General features: G+C 42.4%; 1 protein-coding gene across 31 annotated transcripts in view; it reads left to right on the top strand.

The window, feature by feature from the left end:
- The first annotated feature begins 1,367 nt into the window (after positions 1-1,367).
- Positions 1,368-21,671, top strand: part of LOC110490386 (myotubularin-related protein 5) — an 81,092-nt gene continuing 60,788 nt past the window's right edge. For 22 of the 31 annotated variants that reach the window (XM_036944739.2, XM_036944744.2, XM_036944740.2 and 19 more), the window contains exon 1: positions 1,424-1,660. In XM_036944739.2, the coding sequence (XP_036800634.1) occupies positions 1,606-1,660 (55 nt within the window). In that variant the 5' untranslated portion in view covers positions 1,424-1,605. Of the gene's footprint in view, positions 1,661-21,671 lie in introns of all 31 variants that reach the window. The other 9 variants (XM_036944746.2, XM_090200555.1, XM_090200550.1 and 6 more) reach the window with 2 other exon arrangements.

Consider the following 21,671-nt stretch of genomic DNA (forward strand, 5'->3'; position numbering starts at 1 on the left):
CGTCAGCTGTAAGAAGCATAGACCATCCCCCTTGACCTGACTCACTACAGGCATAGGGAAATAGCATCACTCTATTGTCAACAATGATTTATCTACAGTATATGCTATCGGGTTGACACTGTGCTCACTGAAGGGGGAAGGTATAGGGGGTGTTTCTTGACATACATTTTCTTGCCAACCACCCACAGCGACAGTCTATCATTCTAAGTCAAGGGGGGATACCAATCCTCTGGGAGAAGGAGAGAAGGTTATACAGAACAAAATACAAAAATGCTTAAGAGCCATGCCTGGTTTTTAATCCCGAGGTGATAGGTACTTTGGGTCAAAGGTCACAGTCCAGGAAGTGTTGGAATTTTCTCAGTGGCGTTACAATGTCAGCAGCCAAGGACAGCAGGCCGCACGGAACTGGGCCTCTGTTTCAGAGGATGGATAAATGTCATCTGCCCTCAACCTCCCTATCACCTAACGGTATTGCAAAATCCCTGCAACGTTGTGACAATGTTGCTCTTTGTTCATTATGAGGCAAGAGTTTTTCTGTGTTGGGACTGCTGTATTTTAAAGGTGATATTGTTGAATGTAATAATACTAAGTGCTCTGCAGTTTTACGCTGGAATTTGACAAGGGCATGAATGTATTATGTTACAGGTACTTTAGTTTTGTTTTGGCGATCATGAAGAGACAATGCGAGTGACACTTTTGGTTAGGATCACACTGGCTATTCAGCGGCACACAGAGGTGATGTTCTATTTCATCTCCATCTCTCTCTTTAAAAGCATACCCTGTAAAACTGAAAATGTATAAATCCTATTTAATTCGGATTATTTTCTGTATAGGTCTACGTTACATTTCAACTATATGGGCTACCATCTGTTTTGACCACACACACTGCGAAAGCAGGCATTCCTGTGGGCTGTCCTCTGATCAGTTCTGGCAGACGCTCTGATTCCAGAGTATTTCAGCAATGACATGCGGGCTGGGGAACACTTGTGACAGATATGAGGAAGATATGGTCTCTAGTTTAGATAACCAATATATTGATGTTGAGTGCACAGAAAGGTTATGATACAGTTTTGTCATTTTCACTGTAAAAAGTCCATTTGAGCTGTCAAAGACTTGTTTCAACGTGTTTATTTGATATGTTGATGTGCAGTGATAGACTACATAAGGTTTCCCAAGTGTACCATGCCCTGTAGCCAAGATGTCATTGATGCATGCTAAATACACTACTTGTTCATAATCATTCTATCGCATATAGTGCATGTTTTCAGTAAGATAATTGTCAGCATCTAGCTAACAACATGCTGCCTTTCTAGGCAACAGTGGTTTAGTTTTTTAGTTTTTAGTTTTTTACAAGGGATCAACACCCAACTACATTAATGGGACGTTGTGGGACATTCTTGCCATGCGCCGCTCCCTGTAACCCAGTGCGCAGAATCATCACACTCTGCTGTCAGCGCAAGACATACTGACGGTATGGCGGCAGGATACAGCAGGAAGGATGCTACTGTCGCCCGTGATGTGTCTTTCGCCAATAGAATGTGAATGGAATATCGACGGTAAAGGGAAAGGATACCGCAATAAAGGCCTGTCTCCGTGAACTCCGAGATGGCCAGGCTCGCCGACTACTTCGTGGTGGTCGGTTACGACCTCGATAAGAGAGGTGAGTTTTGGGCTAGCTATTTTCCTAAGTGCTAGCTAGCTAATACTGGCGTATTAGCCGCGGTTCAGCCCTGGTAAACATGGGGAGGCGGAGGAAAGGGAGGCGGGGACGGGCCGGGACAAAACGGCGTCCCACAGTTGTGGGGTGTTTTATCCGGCAGGGCACTGAACTACAAATCGCGGATGTCAAAGGCCTCTTGAGATTAGCCCGCCGCCTGGTCTTATTTCAAACCACGAGGAAAGAGTTCATTTTATTTTATGTCATGCATACTTTTCATAGCCATATCTAGCTAACTAATAACTTAAGTAAACTTGCAAGCTAATTAGCTTGGTAGAGGATACTTGTTAGCTTGCTAGCTAACGACATGTTTGGCGGCGTTGGTTAGAGTAGATTTCTAGCTAATATGGGTTTATTAAACCAATTTATTTAACTAAAGCGAAACCATTTTCTGTCACCTCTCGCCAAGCTAACAGGAATTACCTAGTAAAGCAAACGTCACACATTCATGTCGAGATTTTACATGACGAGGTCGAAATTATAAGGACTAACTGGTCATTCTGAGAAGCAAAGCAAATATATGCTTGATAAAAGCGTACTATTCTTGTGAACAACTAACGTATGTTTTCGAAATGGAAGTGTTGTTGTTTTCTTTGTCTGTTTTTGTTTGTGGACTAACCTAGATGGCTTTGCCCCTCCCCAAGCCACTTGAACCAGAGCGGCCCGAACCGAGCCCCGTAGATGCTCAGTTTTCTTCCTGTTGTGTTTCGGACGCTGAGCTTTTGGGACCGTTATCCGACGCTCCCCCCGGTTTGTGCGGTGTCCTAGATCTGTGCGGTATAATGGCCTGTTCACCATGAAATATTAAAGCCGCCTTATCCGATGAATATAATAAGCTAGTTGGAAACTTGTAACGTCTTTTATTTATAGAATGGATTCTGTTTATGACTTATTTAGATGGAGCATGCAGAAGCATCGTAGCATGACAAGTTCTCAGCGTCTAAAATCAAGCAAGAACTGGCTTGTCTACTTATTTCTTGGTTGGAAAGTTGAGGTTGGACAATGAACATTTTGATTTTCTTTGCATACATTTTAATGCATGTCTGTTTTGAAGGGGGACAATCCCTGCAAGGTTCAGCGGCAGGATGTTATAATGTGGACGTTGCACACTGCAGAATGTCTCTCCTTCCTGTATCTACCCTGCTGTTCTTGCTGCTGAATGCAGACTAGCCTGTAAAGCATCTGGGAAGCAGACATTAAAAACCCCAAGCGCTGAGGCGATCAAGGAGAAACGAGGCCTCCGTACCCAATAAAAAAACAAGACTCAGGGATGATGATTGGTCTGTAGTTGAAACCCTTTTACAGCAGCCAAATGCATAATAAATACATGCATAGTAAATAACTTGCTGCAACATATGCATCTGACATTTTATTCTTTAAAGTATGCATTTTACTTTTCAACAACACAAGCTTATTTTAGTCTTACTGAACACTGACTCCATACTCATTACCTAAAGTGGCTACCCACTCTTCTGCAATCAGATCGATACTACAATTTGATACTCTTTATTCTGTTAGGCTGATGCATGCTCCCAGGGGCAATAACATTGTCTTCTGACATCATTCTCACATGCCAGAGAGAGCTTGGTGCTCCCTGACATTTTGACAGCTGCAGCTTGCCTGTCCTGCGATGTCCTGAATGCACAGGTGTGGAGGTGTTGCTTCATCTGTGTTTTGACTGACACACACACACACCCACACACAGGCCTGGAATGTTTCACAACTGCTGACTGACAGTTTGGGGGTGTGAGCTGGTTGTAGGGCACGTCCCTGCCTTGATGACTGCTGCCTGCAGCTCCCATTCACACCCTCCATTAGTCACTAAGGTGTCACGTTGCCTGATAATTGTGCTCAACCCAAACTCTCATCGATCAGATAGACTTCACATAGGGAGCCAAGATGGCCGGTCTGTGGCCAGGGTGTGGTCAGCCTGACTGGGGTTTCTTGTGTAGCTCTGTTTTGACTGCTGTCCCCTTTTGTGCTGAGAACACTGTGGCGAATCAAATGCTCCGTTCGCGATGCTCCCGGCCCAAACAGGAAATAGGAGAGCGAACCCTTGGGAGACGTGTTTAGAGCGAGAATCCAGATTGTCCCTCTGTGTGTTTGTGTTCTATGAAAACTGGGAGAAGGGGGGTGGGGGGGTGTTTGTTCTCATGTGGGTGGGGAGTTGTCGTTAATTTTGTAGAAGCCAAGGGCCTCATTTCATGATCAGCCGCAACACACACTGCTCTCCGTTCTGACCCCTTCTTTTCTACCTCCCTCCCAGGCAGCTGGAGGAGTGTTACTGTTTGTGTATGCAGAAGTGGGGGACTAGACAGAATGCACAGTAGTTGTTTTTCACCCAGGAGTGACAGCTCTGGCACTGTGAGAGAGCCTGGACCAGAGCTCAGCACTGTGCCTCTGCTCCCTTTACAAGAGCTAAAGGTAAACAGATCTATATAGAGAAGCATGAAGAATGCCACCTACTGTAATGTTGTGTCCAATTCATTATAATACGAAATACCTATCAGCGATAGGTGAGCAGCATTCTTGTCATTGACAGCCAGGAGATTCACCCACTGGTTCTTTAGGTCAGGTGCATAGATATTAGAGGTCGACTGATTATTCGGAATGGCTGATTTAATTAGGGCCGATTTCAAGTTTTCATAATCGGAAATCGGTATTTTTGGGCGCCGATTTGCCATTTTAATAAAAAATAAAAAAGTAATACTTTTTTTTATACCTTTATTTAACTAGGCAAGTTAAGAACACATTCTTATTTTCAATGACGGCCTAGGGATGGTGGGTTAACTGCCTCGTTCAGAGGCAGAACAACAGATTTTCACTTTGTCAGCTCGGGGGATCCAATCTTGCAACCTTACAGTTAACTAGTCCAACGCAATAACTACCTGTCTCTCTCTTGTTGCACTCCACAAGGAGACTGCCTGTTATGCGAATGCAGTAAGCCAAGGTAAGTTGCTAGCTAGCATTAAACTTATCTTATAAAAAACAATCAATCATAATCACTAGTTAACTACACATGGTTGATGATATTACTAGATATTATCTAGCGTGTCCTGCGGTGCATATAATCTGACTGAGCATACAAGTATCTAAGTATCTGACTGAGCGGTGGTAGGCAGAAGCAGGCGCGTAAACATGAATTCAAACAGCACTTTTGTGCGTTTTGCCAGCAGCTCTTCGTTGTGCGTCAAGCATTGCGCTGTTTATGACTTCAAGCCTATCAACTCCTGAGATGAGGTTGGTGTAACCGAAGTTAACTACAACCTAAAAATTCTTACCTGGGAATATTGAAGACTCATGTTAAAAGGAACCACCAGCTTTCATATGTTCTCATGTTCTGAGCAAGGAACTGAAACATTTGCTTTGTTACATAGCACATATTGCACTTTTACTTTCTTCTCCAACACTTTGTTTTTGCATTATTTAAACCAAATTGAACGTTTCATTATTTACTTTAGGCTAAATTGATTTTATTGATGTATTTATTATATTAAGTTAAAATAAGTGTTCATTCAGTATTGTTGTAATTGTCATTATTACAAATAAATAAATAAAAATCAGCCGATTTTAATCGGTATCGGCCTTTTTGGTCCTCCAATAATCGGTATTGGTATCAGCGTTGAAAAATCATAATCGGTCGACCTCTAATAGATATGCCTACATTTTGCTGGACAATTTGAATCAGCTTTACATTTGGAGAGCGCCAGAGTGAGACTGAAACACCACAACAACCAATGCAGCGGAAAAGGACACGAGCGAGGGAGAAGGCGAGAGCGAGAGCTTGCCAGCACTCCTCTCTTCTCGATCTGTGGCTACCACTTCCTCCCTGGTTCCAGAGCAGGCCAGGCTGCAGCCACTCAGGACCTCCAGAAATAGACCTCACAATCTGTCTTTCATAGGGGGCGGGGGTGCTGCTGGAAGGGGGACAGAGCTGTGAGTGTGGTGTGTGTGTCGGAATGTTTCTACCATGGGACTCGTCATGCCATGGTAACGTTACCATCTCCCTGTCTGTTAGGCTGTAAACAGACACTGCTTGTCTCCGTGTGGAGCTACACTGAATACTGGCTGTTCTGGTCTCTCTCAGGGCTTGTGCCGGATACTTCTCTCCCTGCAGACATGATGTGACTCTGGTCCCTGCTCTGACCTGGATGTAAGCCTACTGCTCTTATAGTGAGGGACTTTTGTTTATGTCCCTGCCCCAGCCCAGGGCTGTGTGTGCGTGTGGCTGTTTCATTGCCGTCTGTCTGCTGTAATGAATGCTCCTTATTCAGGAGGCAGACGAGTGCCCCAGGGCCCTGCAGCCTGCCCTCAGTGACCCACTTCTAGAAGCTAGTGATGGGGATAAAAATTGATACAGTTACATATCGGGATATTATTTGACGATACATATCGGGATATTATTTGATTTGATTATTATCTTATTGTTTTGCAAATATCATTTTTGTGGTAGTAGGCTCCAATACTCAAGTATTTTTCCTTCATGGCTTTTACTCAATCTTCATTTTAATTAGGGAGCCAATCATGAGAATCGCAATACATATTGTATTGGCACCAAATATCGTGATAATATTCTATCGTGAGGTCCCTGGCAATGCCCAGCCCTGCTTTGCTTTGATGGTCTTCCATGGAATTTCGAGAATTTATCCCCCTCACCCTTTTCCTCCTGCTGTTACCCCTCAGGGCAGGACTGGGGCAATCCTGTTCCCAGTCAGGCTGGGATTAGAGGAGTAATTGTTCCAATCCCCCCCAGGGTATATCAGCGGTGGGACTAGATTATCTATGATCAAGACCACCTCCCCTTCATCATCGCCATCAAAGAAAGGAATTATAATCTGGTGTCCCACTGTGTTTCGCCTAATCCCACACACATCATCTCTCCCTCACACAGGGGAGGGAGAGCGCATGATGCTTGTGAATTTGCACATCCCCATGTAATATAAGTGGTAACGATGAGTCGAAACCCAATTAGCCAAATGATTGTTTTCTGGCACATTAATTATCGATCACATTTCACATAGCCAGCTATGCGGAGTCAGAATCTAATTTTATTTGTCACATGCGCCGAATACAATAGGTATCAGCTAATGTTTACTTAAGAGCCCTTTCCCAACAATGCAGAGTTAAAAAGAACAATTAGCTAAATAAAAAAAGGAAATTGTAACACAATGAAATCACAATAACGAGGCTATATACAAGGAGTACTGGTGCAAGGGTACCAGGTAGCTGATGTAAAATGTACATGTAGGTAGGGGTAAAAGGGACTAGGCAATCAGGCCACATAATAAACTGAGTAGCAGCGTGTGTGTGTGTGTAGTCCAGTGAGTGTGCTTAGAGCCAGTGCAAGAGGGTCAGTGCAGAAAAAAGGGCGTCAATGCAAACAGTCTAGGTAGCCATTTGATGAACTGTTCAGCAGTCTTATGGCTTGGGGGTAGAAGCAGTTCAGGAGCCTTTTGGTCCTAGACAGTCTGACTTGGTTGGCTGGAGTCTGACAATTTTTAGGGCCTTCCTCTGATACTGCCTGTTATAGAATTCCGGCGTTAAATCGGAATTTAACCATATGTATTGAACAATTATTTTGCCCAACTTTATGCCCAACTTTATCATAAGACATGAACAGAATTCATCAGTGATTTGTATTTCCTGCAACTTTTTGAAGGGGCAACGAGAATGCCACTGTCTGTGTATGGGTGTGTACCACTTTCTGTAGCCGTTGTCTTCTGGCAGATGGAAAGGCTTTCCCAAAAAACCTTCTCAATTAAATGTTAACTAAAAAGTAGGCTATGGCTTAACTGTCAAAATATCATGATTATTTTCATCAATCCAGTGGGTATTTGGTGTGCAAACTCTACCGTCCAATGTGTGTTACAAAAACGTAGCTGAACAGCCTCTTGCTAGGTGCACACTTGAATTAAAGTGTAATTACACCTAAAAATCTACATTTCTCAGATTTTTCAGATCTCAAGTGGTCTCCTGTTGGACTTGCATCACATTCTGTGGTTTTTCTATTAGTGTGATTTTGATAGGCATCCTACAGCGATTAAAAAATAAATAAAAAACTGTTGAAAAGCGATACCCCAATTCTGAATATAGTAATGCACACACAGCAAATGGTAAAATAATGTTTTGAGCAATTTTATGTATTTTCCTCTGACACCGCCTATTATATATGTCCTGGATGGCAGGAAGCTTGGCCCCAGTGATGTACTGGGCTGTTTGCACTACCCTCTGTAGTGCCTTACGGTCAGATGCAGAGCAGTTGCCATACCAGGCGGTGACGCAACCAGTCAGGATGTTCTCGATGGTGCAGCTGTAGAACCTTTAGAGGATCTTGGGCCCCATGCCAAATCTTTTCATCTAGATTGTGCCCTTTTAGATTTTGAGACAATTGACTACTAACAAATAGTCTTTCACTTCTCTCATTGACTTCCCAAGTCCCGGCCGGTCTGCTTGGTCTGTTTCACAAGCGTTCCCGGAAGTCTCGCGTTGTTGCGCCTCTGGGTTTAGAAACTCTATGGCTATATCATCCACTGCCTCTTTCCTGTGTAGGCCAGCTGAAGAGCAAATGTAACAGCGTGACGTTTTGACACCTTGGAGATGGACTCCTAAGTTCTGGGTGTGATGGATGTTGTGGGGTTAGGACGATACTTTTAGATGGGATAGCTACTAGGATGGACATGGGAGGTAGACACTAGTACCTGGGTAGCTGGTTAAGGGGAAGACGGGCATAGGGGAAGCGATAGTGATGGAGGAAAAAATAGATAGTTACATATCGCAATATTGTTATGGATGCCATATCGTGCCCTTGGTCACCACAAACGACTTCACATCGTAGATCTTAATACAATATAATTGTGAGAATTGCAATCCATATTGTATTGGAACCTATTTAGTGATAATATCGTATCGTGAGGTCCCTGGCAATTCCCAGCCCTAGTGAGTGAATCTACTATCCCTCAGTTGATTTGCTCTAAGTGAAGTGTAGGGAGAGGGTTTTGATAAGTTTGATTGCTGTAAATCTATTGTTTTAATTTCCTGAGCTACCCACCCCTGTCCCACTCAGAGGAGATCATTGGGAGACTACTGCATGGTCAGTAAGCCATAGGCCTTCTGTCTGTTGTGGTCCATCTCCATGGTCAATGCCCTGTGTAACAGCTCTCCTCATAGTCTCTCTGTTAAACAAGACCGCACCAACAAATATTCAAATGTATTAAACTTCAAAGAGAGATTGAACAACCCTTTCGTCACTTTTTCAAAATACCTCGGTATAGGGTGTCTATGTACGGTATACCGCCCTAGCCTAGTTGATGATCCCTGCTCTAGAAGTCATTGACCACTACAGACAGGCCTCAAAACTGTAGGCTATTATATTAGCATAGCATTGCGCTAACATGCTGAAGAGTGCCACTGATTGAAGTTGGAGATATTTGGATCCTTTCCCGCTAGTCTGTCTGCATACAGCTGTGATGTGAATGTGATAGGTGACAAACTACTAAACTAGAGTTGCCAACATAACAGACTGTGTGCTACCTGGCCAAGAGTGTGAGTAGTGCAATGTGTATGTGTGTGTGTGTGTGTGTGTCATGCTCCACAAGGAATGTGACGCTTATGAACTGTTGTAAGATCAGTTCTCCTTGACCCCTTAACCTGACCCCGTCAAAGATAGGTTAAAGCCAAAACACTCTTTCTAGACCAGGGCTCTAAGGGCTTTGAGACAGGGCAGGTAGATACTGTAGGCTGCTGTATATGCATACCGGTAATGTAGAAAAGACAGGGGCTCAAATGGAGAAGTCTGAAACAGAACAGGCACTTAGCTGTCAGACTTTTTTTCTAAGATCAAACTAATTTCACAGTGCTAAGATTCACTGGAAAGTTCACCCGTGTGTGTGGTCATGGCCAGAAAGTAGTAGAGTAGGAGGAGAAGACCTCAGAAAGGTAAAATAAAAAAAATAAAAAAAAGACGAGCGCAAAGGAAGTGAGTTATGTTTATCAGTCGACCATATTTGGAAGCAAATAGTGACCTTGACTCTTTTGCTGCAAAACAAAAAGGGAAATGTTAAAGTGAAGACTTGTTGATCACATCTCTCTTGTCTGAATGATACCATATTCTCTATGTAGTGCACTGCTTTTTGACCAGGACGTGCATTTCGGGTAGCCTACATAGGGTGCCATTTGGGACACAGCCTCTCTCTCAGAATTTAGTATTTCCTCTCCTTGAAAGCCTGCATTTTTGTTTGGGGGGGGGATAAGTTTAGCAGGAAGGATGTGAGTTAGTTGAGTTCTTTTTTGTTTTTTTTGCACAAAGAAAATGACCCTCACGGTCACCATGGCGACGGTCACCATGGCGATGGCGGTTTCCCCCTTCTGGTCTGTCTGCAAGCCAGTGTTGGTTGCTACTGGAGATCACTTGAAATGGATTGGGTTTATCTTTCTTTGAATAGTGAAGTTTTTCCCCTGGTGTCTTCTATTTCTAAATTCAGAAAATGACAAAATTTTGAGATATGAGATATTTGGATCCTATTGATTGATTTATTGCCATACTCTCCAGTGACCAGTCACATTGTGCATCCCACCCAATGTCTGAACCAAGAAGAGGGCTAGGTCTGGGCCTGCACTGCTGCTTTTAATCAGAGAGAGTGACTCACCCGCACCCTCATTCATATTACACCGCTGGCTGGCTGGCTCACACGTTAAAGAGAGAGGACTGTGTCAGAGTGGGTGTGGTGATGGGCTTGAAAATGATATAATTTTGTGTTATATGTGTTGAGTAGGTTTATGGCCTGTATACTGTGTGCGAGGGAGAAAGAGTGCGTTGTGCATCGGGCCTGTAATGGATCCACTTTTCCGGCCATGTGTGGTTTGGCCTCAGGAGCCTGAAAAATGCAGAGCTGCACAGTGCAGTAACCATAGCACGCTAACCTTGTTGGTGTCCTGACGTCTTTTTTTTTATCAGGTAGAAACATACTTGATCATGTTGGAACTATGAAGATTAGATCAAGATAATGATCTATGTGCTAAGGATAAGTGATGTAATGTGATGGCAGGTCCCAGAGCAGCTCCGCTCGTCACCATGCAGACACACACCGTCTGCTAATTTATCCTGTGAGTTGCAGTAACCATGGTAACCAGCTGTCACGTCATGGTGGTTTGGAGACGAAAGCGAGAAGCTGTGGTTGTGGTCTGTTCTGATGCCAAGAACACAACACACACACACACACAGGGCTGTTATCAGCCTGCCTTCAAATCTAATTGGTCACACACATTTTGTAGATGTTATTGTGGGTGTAGCGAAATGGTTATGTTCCTAGCTCCTATGGTGCAGTAATACCATTGACTGTCCATCCAAGACCATATGATAATTTTCAGTCTACAGCCAGTCACTATTCCAACTGCCTATCCTCCAAGATGGGCTCCCGAGTGGCGCAGCAGTCTAAGGCACTGCATCTCAGGTTTGACTCCAGGCTGTATCACAACCGGCCGTGATTGGGGGTACCATAGGGCGGCCCACAATTGGCTGGGTTTGGCCTAGAGGTCGACCGATTATGATTTTTCAACGCCAATACCGATTATTGGGGGACAAAAAGGCCGATACTGATTAATTGCCAGATTTAAAAAAAATAAAAAAATGTGTGTGTATATTATATACACACACACACACACACACACACACAGTGCCTTGCGAAAGTATTCGGCCCCCTTGAACTTTGCGACCTTTTGCCACATTTCAGGCTTCAAACATAAAGATATAAAACTGTATTTTGTTGTGAAGAATCAACAAGTGGGACACAATCATGAAGTGGAACGACATTTATTGGATATTTCAAACTTTTTTAACAAATCAAAAACTGAAAAATTGGGCGTGCAAAATTATTCAGCCCCTTTACTTTCAGTGCAGCAAACTCTCTCCAGAAGTTCAGTGAGGATCTCTGAATGATCCAATGTTGACCTAAATGACTAATGAGGATAAATACAATCCGCCTGTGTGTAATCAAGTCTCCGTATAAATGCACCTGCACTGTGATAGTCTCAGAGGTCCGTTAAAAGCACAGAGAGCATCATGAAGAACAAGGAACACACCAGGCAGGTCCGAGATACTGTTGTGAAGAAGTTTAAAGCTGGATTTGGATACAAAAAGATTTCCCAAGCTTTAAACATCCCAAGGAACACTGTGCAAGCGATTAATATTGAAATGGAAGGAGTATCAGACCACTGCAAATCTACCAAGACCTGGCCGTCCCTCTAAACTTTCAGCTCATACAAGGAGAAGACTGATCAGAGATGCAGCCAAGAGGCCCATGATCACTCTGGATGAACTGCAGAGATCTACAGCTGAGGTGGGAGACTCTGTCCATAGGACAACAATCAAATCAAATCAAATTTTATTTGTCACATACACATGGTTAGCAGATGTTAATGCGAGTGTAGCGAAATGCTTGTGCTTCTAGTTCCGACAATGCAGTAATAACAAGTAATCTAACTAACAATTCCAAAACTACTGTCTTGTACACAGTGTAAGGGGATAAAGAATATGTACATAAGGATATATGAATGAGTGATGGTACAGAGCAGCATAGGCAAGATACAGTAGATGGTATCGGGTACAGTATGTACAAATGAGATGAGTATGTAAACAAAGTGGCATAGTATAGTATAAAGTGGCTAGTGATACATGTATTACATAAGGATACCGTCGAAGATATAGAGTACAGTATATACGTATGCATATGAGATGAATAATGTAGGGTAAGTAACATTTATATAAGGTAGCATTGTTTAAAGTGGCTAGTGATATATTTACATCATTTCCCATCAATTCCCATTATTAAAGTGGCTGGAGTTGAGTCAGTGTCAGTCGTATATTGCACAAATCTGGCCTTAATGGAAGAGTGGCAAGAAGAAAGCCATTTCTTAAAGATATCCATAAAAAGTGTTGTTTAAAGTTTGCCACAAGCCACCTGGCAGACACACCAAACATGTGGAAGAAGGTGCTCTGGTCAGATGAAACCAAAATTGAACTTTTTGGCAACAATGCAAAACGTTATGTTTGGCGTAAAAGCAACACAGCTGAACACACCATCCCCACTGTCAAACATGGTGGTGGCAGCATCATGGTTTGGGCATGCTTTTCTTCAGCAGGGACAGGGAAGATGGTTAAAATTGATGGGAAAATGGATGGAGCCAAATACAGGACCATTCTGGAAGAAAACCTGATGGAGTCTGCAAAAGACCTGAGACTGGGATGGAGATTAGTCTTCCAACAAGACAATGATCCAAAACATAAAGCAAAATCTACATTGGAATGGTTCAAAAATAAACATATCCAGGTGTTAGAATGGCCAAGTCAAAGTCCAGACCTGAATCCAATCGAGAATCTGTGGAAAGAACTGAAAACTGCTGTTCACAAATGCTCTCCATCCAACCTCACTGAGCTCGAGCTGTTTTGCAAGGAGGAATGGGAAAAAAATGCAGTCTCTCGATGTGCTAAACTGATAGAGACATACCCCAAGTGACTTACAGCTGTAATCGCAGCAAAAGGTGTCGCTACAAAGTATTAACTTAAGGGGGCTGAATAATTTTGCACGCCCAATTTTTCAGTTTTTGATTTGTTAAAAAAGTTTGAAATATCCAATAAATGTCGTTCCACTTCATGATTGTGTCCCACTTGTTGTTGATTCTTCACAAAAAAATACAGTTTTATATCTTTGTTTGAAGCCTGAAATGTGGCAAAAGGTCGCAAAGTTCAAGGGGGGCGAATACTTTCGCAAGGCACTGTATATACACACATTTTTAAAATAATGACAATTGCAACAATACTGAATGAACAATGAACACTTTTATTTTAACTTAATATAATACATATGGGCTTTTGGATGGGTGTTATTAAGGTGATTCCACAGGTTGGTGGTATTTTTTGATTTAGCCGTTGCTGACCCCATGCTTACATCTTTATCACAAATAAGACACCTTGCTTTCCCTGGTGCCAATTCCATGTCATTGTCCTACACTGCTTTTCTCTGCCATCTGTAAAACACACAAATAGCTCTTAAGTGACAATGATACTGAAGAGTCTGCTTAGGAGACACATACTCTCAACTGTTTGAATAAAAATAGAGTTTAAGTTACCTGTGATGAATGTTGAAAACAAAAACTGTAATTTCTATATGCAGGAAATCCTATTTTAATAATGGACATGGTAAGAATTGACTACCAAAGTGTGAGTCATAATTCCCATGACACCTTCTAGCAAAATCTGAAAAGCGGTTCATTCATTTATTCCATAGGATATTTTTTAGATTAACTTAAAATAAGGTCTGTGTTTCGTGTAGGCTTACACCACCTTGCCTTTTTTATAACTGTGTAGATATCCATAGGACAAGGTAACTCTGATCAATATTGGCTAAATATAAGCGAAGATAAAAAAATAAAAAAATTGTAGAGTGGATTTATTAAAATATTTTGACAACCGTTACCTTATCCTAGTGAGTTACACGAGTATCAAAACGCTGAGGCGGTTTAAGCCTGCACGAAACACAGACCTTATTTGAAGTAGATCAAGACATTCTCTATGGAAGACATGAACGGCAAAATAACTAAGGAACCCCTCTCAAGTTCAGCCGCAGGTTATTACAGGAATTATAACGCGTCAACTGTTTCTCTCTAAACCATATACCTTTGACTATTACGAGCCTGCTGCTGCCTACCACCCCTCAGCCAGACTGCTCTATCATATATCAAATCATAGACTTAACTATAATAAACACACAGAAATACGAGCCTTAGGTCAAATCTGGAAACTAACACCTCGAAAACAAAACCTTTATTCCGTTCTGTATTTTATCTAACGTGTGGCATCCATGAGTCTAAATATTCCTGTTACATTGCACAACCTTCAATGTTATGTCATTATGTAAAATTCGGGCAAATTAGTTCGCAAAGAGCCAGGCGGCCCAAACTGTTGCATATACCCTGACTCTGCGTGCAATGAGCGCAAGAGAAGTGACACAATTTCACCTGGTTAATATTGCCTGCTAACCTGGATTTCTTTTAGCTAAATATGCAGGTTTAAAAATCTATAATTGTGTATTGATTTTAAGAAAGGCATTGATGATTGTTTTTTATGAGAAGTTTAATGCTAGCTAGCAACTTACCTTGGCTTACTGCATTCGCGTAACAGGCAGGCTCCTCGTGGAGTGCAATGTAATCAGGTGTTAGAGCATTGGGCTAGTTAACTAAGGTTGCAAGATTGGGTCCCCCGAGCTGACACGGTAAAAATCTGTCGTTCTGCCTCGTTCCTAGGCCGTCATTGAAAATAAGAATGTGTTCTTAATTGACTTGCCTAGTTAAACAAATATTAAATAAAGGTGTAAAAAAGAAAGAAATTTGGCAAAATCGGCATCCAAAAATACAGATTTCCGATTGTTATGAAAACTTGAAATCGGCCCTAATTAATCGGCCATTCCGGTTAATCGGTCGACCTCTAGTTTGGCCAGTGTAGGCCGTCATTGTAAATAAGAGATTGTTCTTAACTGACTTGCCTAGTTAAATAAAACATAAAAAGATCACTCTGTTTCAGTCACTGGCTCTATGGTCATTTTAAGGCAGGGTTTCCCAAACTCAGTCCTAGCCCCCCCCCCTCATCATAAAGCTTTGATTATTTGAATCAGCTGTGTGGTGCTAGGGCTAAAACCAAAACCTGCACTTGGGGGGGCGGGCAGGAAGCAGGACAGAGTTTGGGGAAACCCTGATCTAAGGCCCCCCATCTCAGCAAGTTGTCAGCATAGGACCCCTCCCCCACTTCAACTCTGACCCTGCGTCACCGGTTTCTTACCTTTCTCCACCTACAGTGGGGAGAACAAGTATTTGATACACTGCTGATTTTGCAGGTTTTCCTACTTACAAAGCATGTAGAGTTCGGTAATTTTTATCATAGGTACACTTCAACTGTGAGAGACGGAATCTACAACAAAAATCCAGAAAATCACATTGTATGATTTTTAAGGAATTAATTTGCATGACATAAGTCATGCAATAAAAGCAGAACTTAATATTTGGTACAATTACAGAGATCATACGTTTCCTGTAGTTCTTGACCAGGTTTGCACACACTGCAGCAGGGATTTTGGCCCACTCCTCCATACAGACTTTCTCCAGATCCTTCAGGTTTTGGGGCTGTCGCTGGGCAATACGGACTTTCGGCTCCCTCCAAAGATTTTCTATTGGGTTCAGGTCTGGAGACTGGCTAGGCCACTCCAGGACCTTGAGATGCTTCTTACGGAGCCACTCATTAGTTGCCCTGGCTGTGTGTTTCGGGTCGTTGTCATGCTGGAAGACCCAGCCACGACCCACCTTTAATGCTCTTACTGGGGGAAGAAGGTTGTTGGCCAAGATCTCGTGATACATGGCCCCATCCATCCTCCCCTCAATACGGTGCAGTCGTCCTGTCCCCTTTGCAGAAAAGCATCCCCAAAGAATGATGTTTCCACCTCCATGCTTCACAGTTGGGATGGTGTTCTTGGGGTTGTACTCATCCTTCTTCTTCCTCCAAACACGGCGAGTGGAGTTTAGACCAAAAATATATATTTTTGTCTCATCAGACCACGACCTTCTCCCATTCCTCCTCTGGATCATCCAGATGGTCATTGGCAAACTTCAGATGGGCCTGGATATGCGCTGGCTTGAGCAGGGGGACCTTGTGTGCGCTGCAGGATTTTAATCCATGACAGCGTAGTGCGTTACTAATGGTTTTCTTTGAGACTGTGGTCCCAGCTCTCTTCAGGTCATTGACCAGGTCCTGCCGTGTAGTTCTGGGCTGATCCCTCACCTTCCTCATGATCATTGATGCGCCACGAGGTGAGATCTTGCATGGAGCCCTAGACCGAGGGTGATTGACCGTCATCTTGAACTTCTTGAACTTGAACTTCTTCCATTTTCCATTTTATCCCTGATGTCGTGGCCATTGTGGAGAGGTTGGAGTCTGTTTAATTGAGTGTGTGGACAGGTGTCTTTTATACAGGTAACGAGTTCAAACAGGTGCAGTTAATACAGGTAATGAGTGGAGAACAGGAGGACATCTTAAAGAAAATCTAACAGGTCTGTGAGAGCTGGAATTCTTACTGGTTGGTAGGTGATCAAATACTTATGTCATGCAATAAAATGCAAACTAATTACTTAACCTTTCTGATCTCCCCATCCCGGATCCGGGTTCGTGAATACAGACTCAAGCTCATTACCATAACGCAACGTTAACTATTCATGAAAATCGCAAATGAAATGAAATAAATATGCTAGCTCTCAGGCTTAGCCTTTTGTTAACAACACTGTCATCTCAGATTTTCAAAATATGCTTCTCAACCATTGCAAAACAAGCATTTGTGTAACAGTATTGATGGCTAACGTAGCATTTAGCATTAGCATTCAGCTGGCAACATTTACACAAAAAAACAGAAAAGCATTCAAAAAAATCATTTACCTTTGAAGAACTTCAGATGTTTTCAATGAGGAGACTCTCAGATAGCAAATGTTCAGTTTTTCCTGAAAGATTATTTGTTTAGGACAAATCGCTCCGTTTTCTGCGTCACGTTTAGCTATGAAAAAACCCCTGTATCCAGGATTGTGTAAATCTATCAGCAAGCTCATTAGCATAACACAACGTTAACTATTTATGAAAATCGCAAATGAAATGAAATAAATATGCCATCTCTCAAGCTTAGCCTTTTGTAAACAACACTGTCATCTCAGATTTTCAAAATATGCTTCTCAACCATAGGAAAACAATAATTTGTGTAAAAGTAGCTAGCTAGAGTTAGCATTTCGTGTTAGCATTTAGCGTTAGCATTAGCGTTAGCATCCAGCACGCAACATTAACAAAAACATAAAAGCCTTCAAATAAAATCATTTACCTTTGAAGAACTTCTGATGTTTTCAATGAGGATACTCTCAGTTAGATAGCAGATGCTCAGTTTTTCCAAAAAGATTCCTTGTGTATTAGAAATAGCTCCGTTTTATACATCACATTTGGCTACCAAAAAAAATCCATAAATTCAGTTCTCAAAACGCAAACTTTTTTCCAAATTAACTCCATAATATCGACTGAAAACATGGCAAACGTTGTTTAGAATCAATCATCAAGGTGTTTTTCACATATCTCTTCATTGATACATCGTTCTTGGACACATGCTTTCTCCCCTGAATCAAATGGTAAAGTGGAAGCAGCTGGCAATTGCGCACCGAATTCGACGCAGGACACCAGGCGGACACTTGGAAAATGTAGTCTCTTATGGTCAATCTTCCAATGATATGCCTACAAATACGTCACAATGCTGCTAAGACCTTGGGCGAACGACAGAAAGTGTAGGCTCATTCGTTGCGCAATCACAGACATATAAGGAGAGAATGGAAAACAGAGCTTCAGAAATTCTGCTAATTCCTGGGTGATGCATCATCTTGGTTTCGCCTGTAGAATGAGTTCTGGGGCACTTACAGACAAAATCTTTGCAGATTCTGAAACTTCAGAGTGTTTTCTTTCCAAAACTGTCAAGAATATGCATAGTCGAGCATCTTTTCGTGACAAAATATCGCGCTTAAAACGGGAACGTTTTTTATCCAAAAATGAAATAGCGCCCCTAGAGCTCTAACAGGTTAAAAATCATACAATGTGATTTTCTGGATTTTCGTTTTAGATTCCGTCTCTCAGTTGAAGTGTACCTATGATAAAAAATTACAGACCTCTACATGCTTTGTAAGTAGGAAACACTGCCGATTTTGCAGGTTATCAAATACTTGTTCTCCCCACTGTATCTACCCCACTCCCTTCCTCGCTTTCTCCACCTCCAGTAGTTTTTACCCAACAGCAGGTCCTGCTGATAGTAGTGTGTCTGACATTCCCTCACGCTGCCCGGCTCAGTTCACATTCCAGTCACGCTCCAGTCTGAATGCTCTGCAAGGAAACCCTTCTCTTACATCAGACTCTGTTACTTCGTCACCCAGGAGACAACTATAGTCTAGTCTACCTAACTGTCCAGGTTGGCCCAGACTCACTCTGCTGAGGTTTCACAGTTGATAAGCTCACATAGTTGTGCCTCTGAGCCAAGACAATCAGGGTCTCTCACCGTATCTAATTTAGGCCCAAGAGCCCAGTTTTGAGAGTTCCCGCCTGTAACTGACCTGATTCAATGAATCAACTGGGCTTTTATGATTAGTGGAATCAGGTGTGTCAGTGCAATGCTGGAACAAAATCCTGCACAGTCCCTGTGGGTCCCCTGGAGTTAGGACCATGATTGAGAACTCTGGTTACTATGGTCTCTATAAGGGTGAGGTCTAAAGAACTTAGAACTATGGTCAGGGCTGCTACCAACACGTCAGTTGTCTAGTGGCTACTTCTACCTGATGCTAGAGGAAGCACTACTGTACTGTCTAGTGGCTACTTCTACCTGATGCTAGAGGAAGCACTACTGTACTGTCTAGTGGCTACTTCTACCTTGTGATGCTAGGGGAAGCGCTACAATACTGTCTAGTGGCTACTTCTACCTTGTGATGCTAGAGGAAGCGCTACAATACTGTCTAGTGGCTATTTCTACCTTGTGATGCTAGGGGAAGCGCTACAATACTGTCTAGTGGCTACTTCTACCTTGTGATGCTAGGGGAAGCGCTAGAATACTGTCTAGTGGCTACTTCTACCTTGTGATGCTAGAGGAAGCGCTAGAATACTGTCTAGTGGCTACTTCTACCTTGTGATGCTAGGGGAAGCGCTACAGTACTGTCTAGTGGCTACTTCTACCATGTGATGCTAGGGGAAGCACTACAATACTGTGTGAGACATTTCCTCTTCTCTGGAAGAGCAGAACCACCCGGTCAACACCTAACATCCTCTAACTTTCTCACCTTGTGACAATTGACCAAAATAAGCATCACCTGCTCATAGTTTCACTTCACCTCCACCGTGTCACACTTAGTGTGTCACTGGGCCTCTCGCAGGGGGGGGACCTACTGATCAATGGCCTGCAAACCTCACTCAGAGGCTAACTGCCTCTATGATTCATAATTCTTATCATTTTGTTTTTGTTTGCAGGTAACACCCTCTACTGTAAATGTTGATAGTACCTCCTAAGGCCTGTTCTTTTCCCATCAAACATACTCTAAATGGCTCAACTTTCACCTACAGGGAGAATTAACTAAGGATTATGCAAGGGCTCCAGTTTGTGCCACCGCTCACCAAAAATGTAGGTTTTGAGAATAACAGTTGCAAAATCATAGGTGAATGCCAAAACCAATAGCAACAGCCACCGTAAAGGGGGTAATCTGCAGTTGCTGCATCCATTTTTTGATGAATAAATGAATGATATATTATGTCCCATTGATTCTTGAAGAATTTAACTTATAAAAGCCTCATAAGCTAAGTTAAACTGTTGTACCCGATCAGAACCCCAAATATAAGCTTGTTTTACGCCAATGTTTGTAAACAAAGTAAAACACTATATAGCATCAACATGATTGTAACTATAATTTTGATATCACAGATGGTCAGTCCTTGCATCCATTTCTCTGTCTATGAATTTCAGAGCGGTTACATTCCTTCAGCCCCATGCCGCAACTTTTTACCAGAACATTTTGTTTCAACTGCTGATTGTCACTAAGGCAGACGGTAATGTTTAATCATTTATCTGACCATGTCATTGAGTCTGTTTGACCTGTATAGTGACTGGATGCCAACCCAGTGCCCACTCGGTCTTGCCCGTCCTGATGCCACCTGGTCATACGGTTGCTGGGTGCATTCCCCATGGCCATGGGGTGTGCCAGCCAGAGCTGACCGGTGGGTCATGAGTTGCTCTAGTACCCGGTGCCACCCTGTGCTGGACAAGCCTGGTACACCTCTGTAGCACAGACCTTTCTAGGGACCAGGTCCCTTTGAATGTTTTAAACTTGCAGACAGTTGCCTGAATTATGGTGTGCTGTTTGTCTGCCATTTGTTCGCTTGCTGACTACACTGTGTTTTAGGGACCACCCATCTGGGCATCTGACTGCCGCCATTTTTGTTAATGTCTACACTCTTTCTGTTCTGGTTGGAGCCAGTTTACGCTGTTCTGTGTTCTTCAGTTTCTTGGCAATTTCTCAGAACAAGAATAGACTGACGAGTTTCAGAAGAAACGTTCTTTGTTTCTGGCCATTTTGAGCCTGAAATCGAACCCACAAATGCTGATGCTCCAGATACACAATTAGTCTAAAGGAGGCCAGTTTTATAGCTTCTTTAATCAGAACAACAGTATTCAGCTATGCTAACATAATTGCCAAAGGGGTTTCTAATGATCAATTAGCCTTTTTAAAATGATAAACTTGGATTAGCTAACACAATGTGCCACTGGAACACAGGAGTGATGGTTGCTGATAATGGGTCTCTGTACGCCTATGTAGATATTCCATTAAAAATCAGCTACAATAGTTTCCAGATACAATGGTAATTTACAACATTAACAATGTCCACACTGTATTTCTGATCAATTTGATGTTATTGTATTATTTATTTTAATGGACAAAAAATGTGCTTTTCTTTCAACAACAAGGACATTTTTAAGTGACCTCAAACTTTTGAATGGTCATTTATATTGTCATGGTAATCTTCATTATATTGCAGGCTTCTAGGCTCTGTTGTCCAGTACACAGAGACTATTGTTATGACAACCATGTTTATTTGAGCAGTGGTTTGTTTTTGTTGTTCTAGTATTCTAGTGCTTCCCCTTGTTTTTCCAGTGGGTGTGTGCATACATGCTCTTCCATGATTCTCTATGCAATACTAAAGTGAAAAGGCCTGTTTTAAATTTTTTTTAAATTTATTTATATATATTTTGTTTTTGTAGAAGTGAAGGAGCCAGTGACTTGACTGTTGTAAAGTGTTTAAAAGCGGTGATATCCAACAGAGACAGAACCAGGAGCAGAGAGGAGATCCATTAGCAATACCTCT

This window comes from Oncorhynchus mykiss, chromosome 15 (genome assembly GCF_057628025.1).
Source record: "Oncorhynchus mykiss isolate SJ-2025 chromosome 15, ASM5762802v1, whole genome shotgun sequence".
Lineage (NCBI taxonomy): Eukaryota > Metazoa > Chordata > Actinopteri > Salmoniformes > Salmonidae > Oncorhynchus > Oncorhynchus mykiss.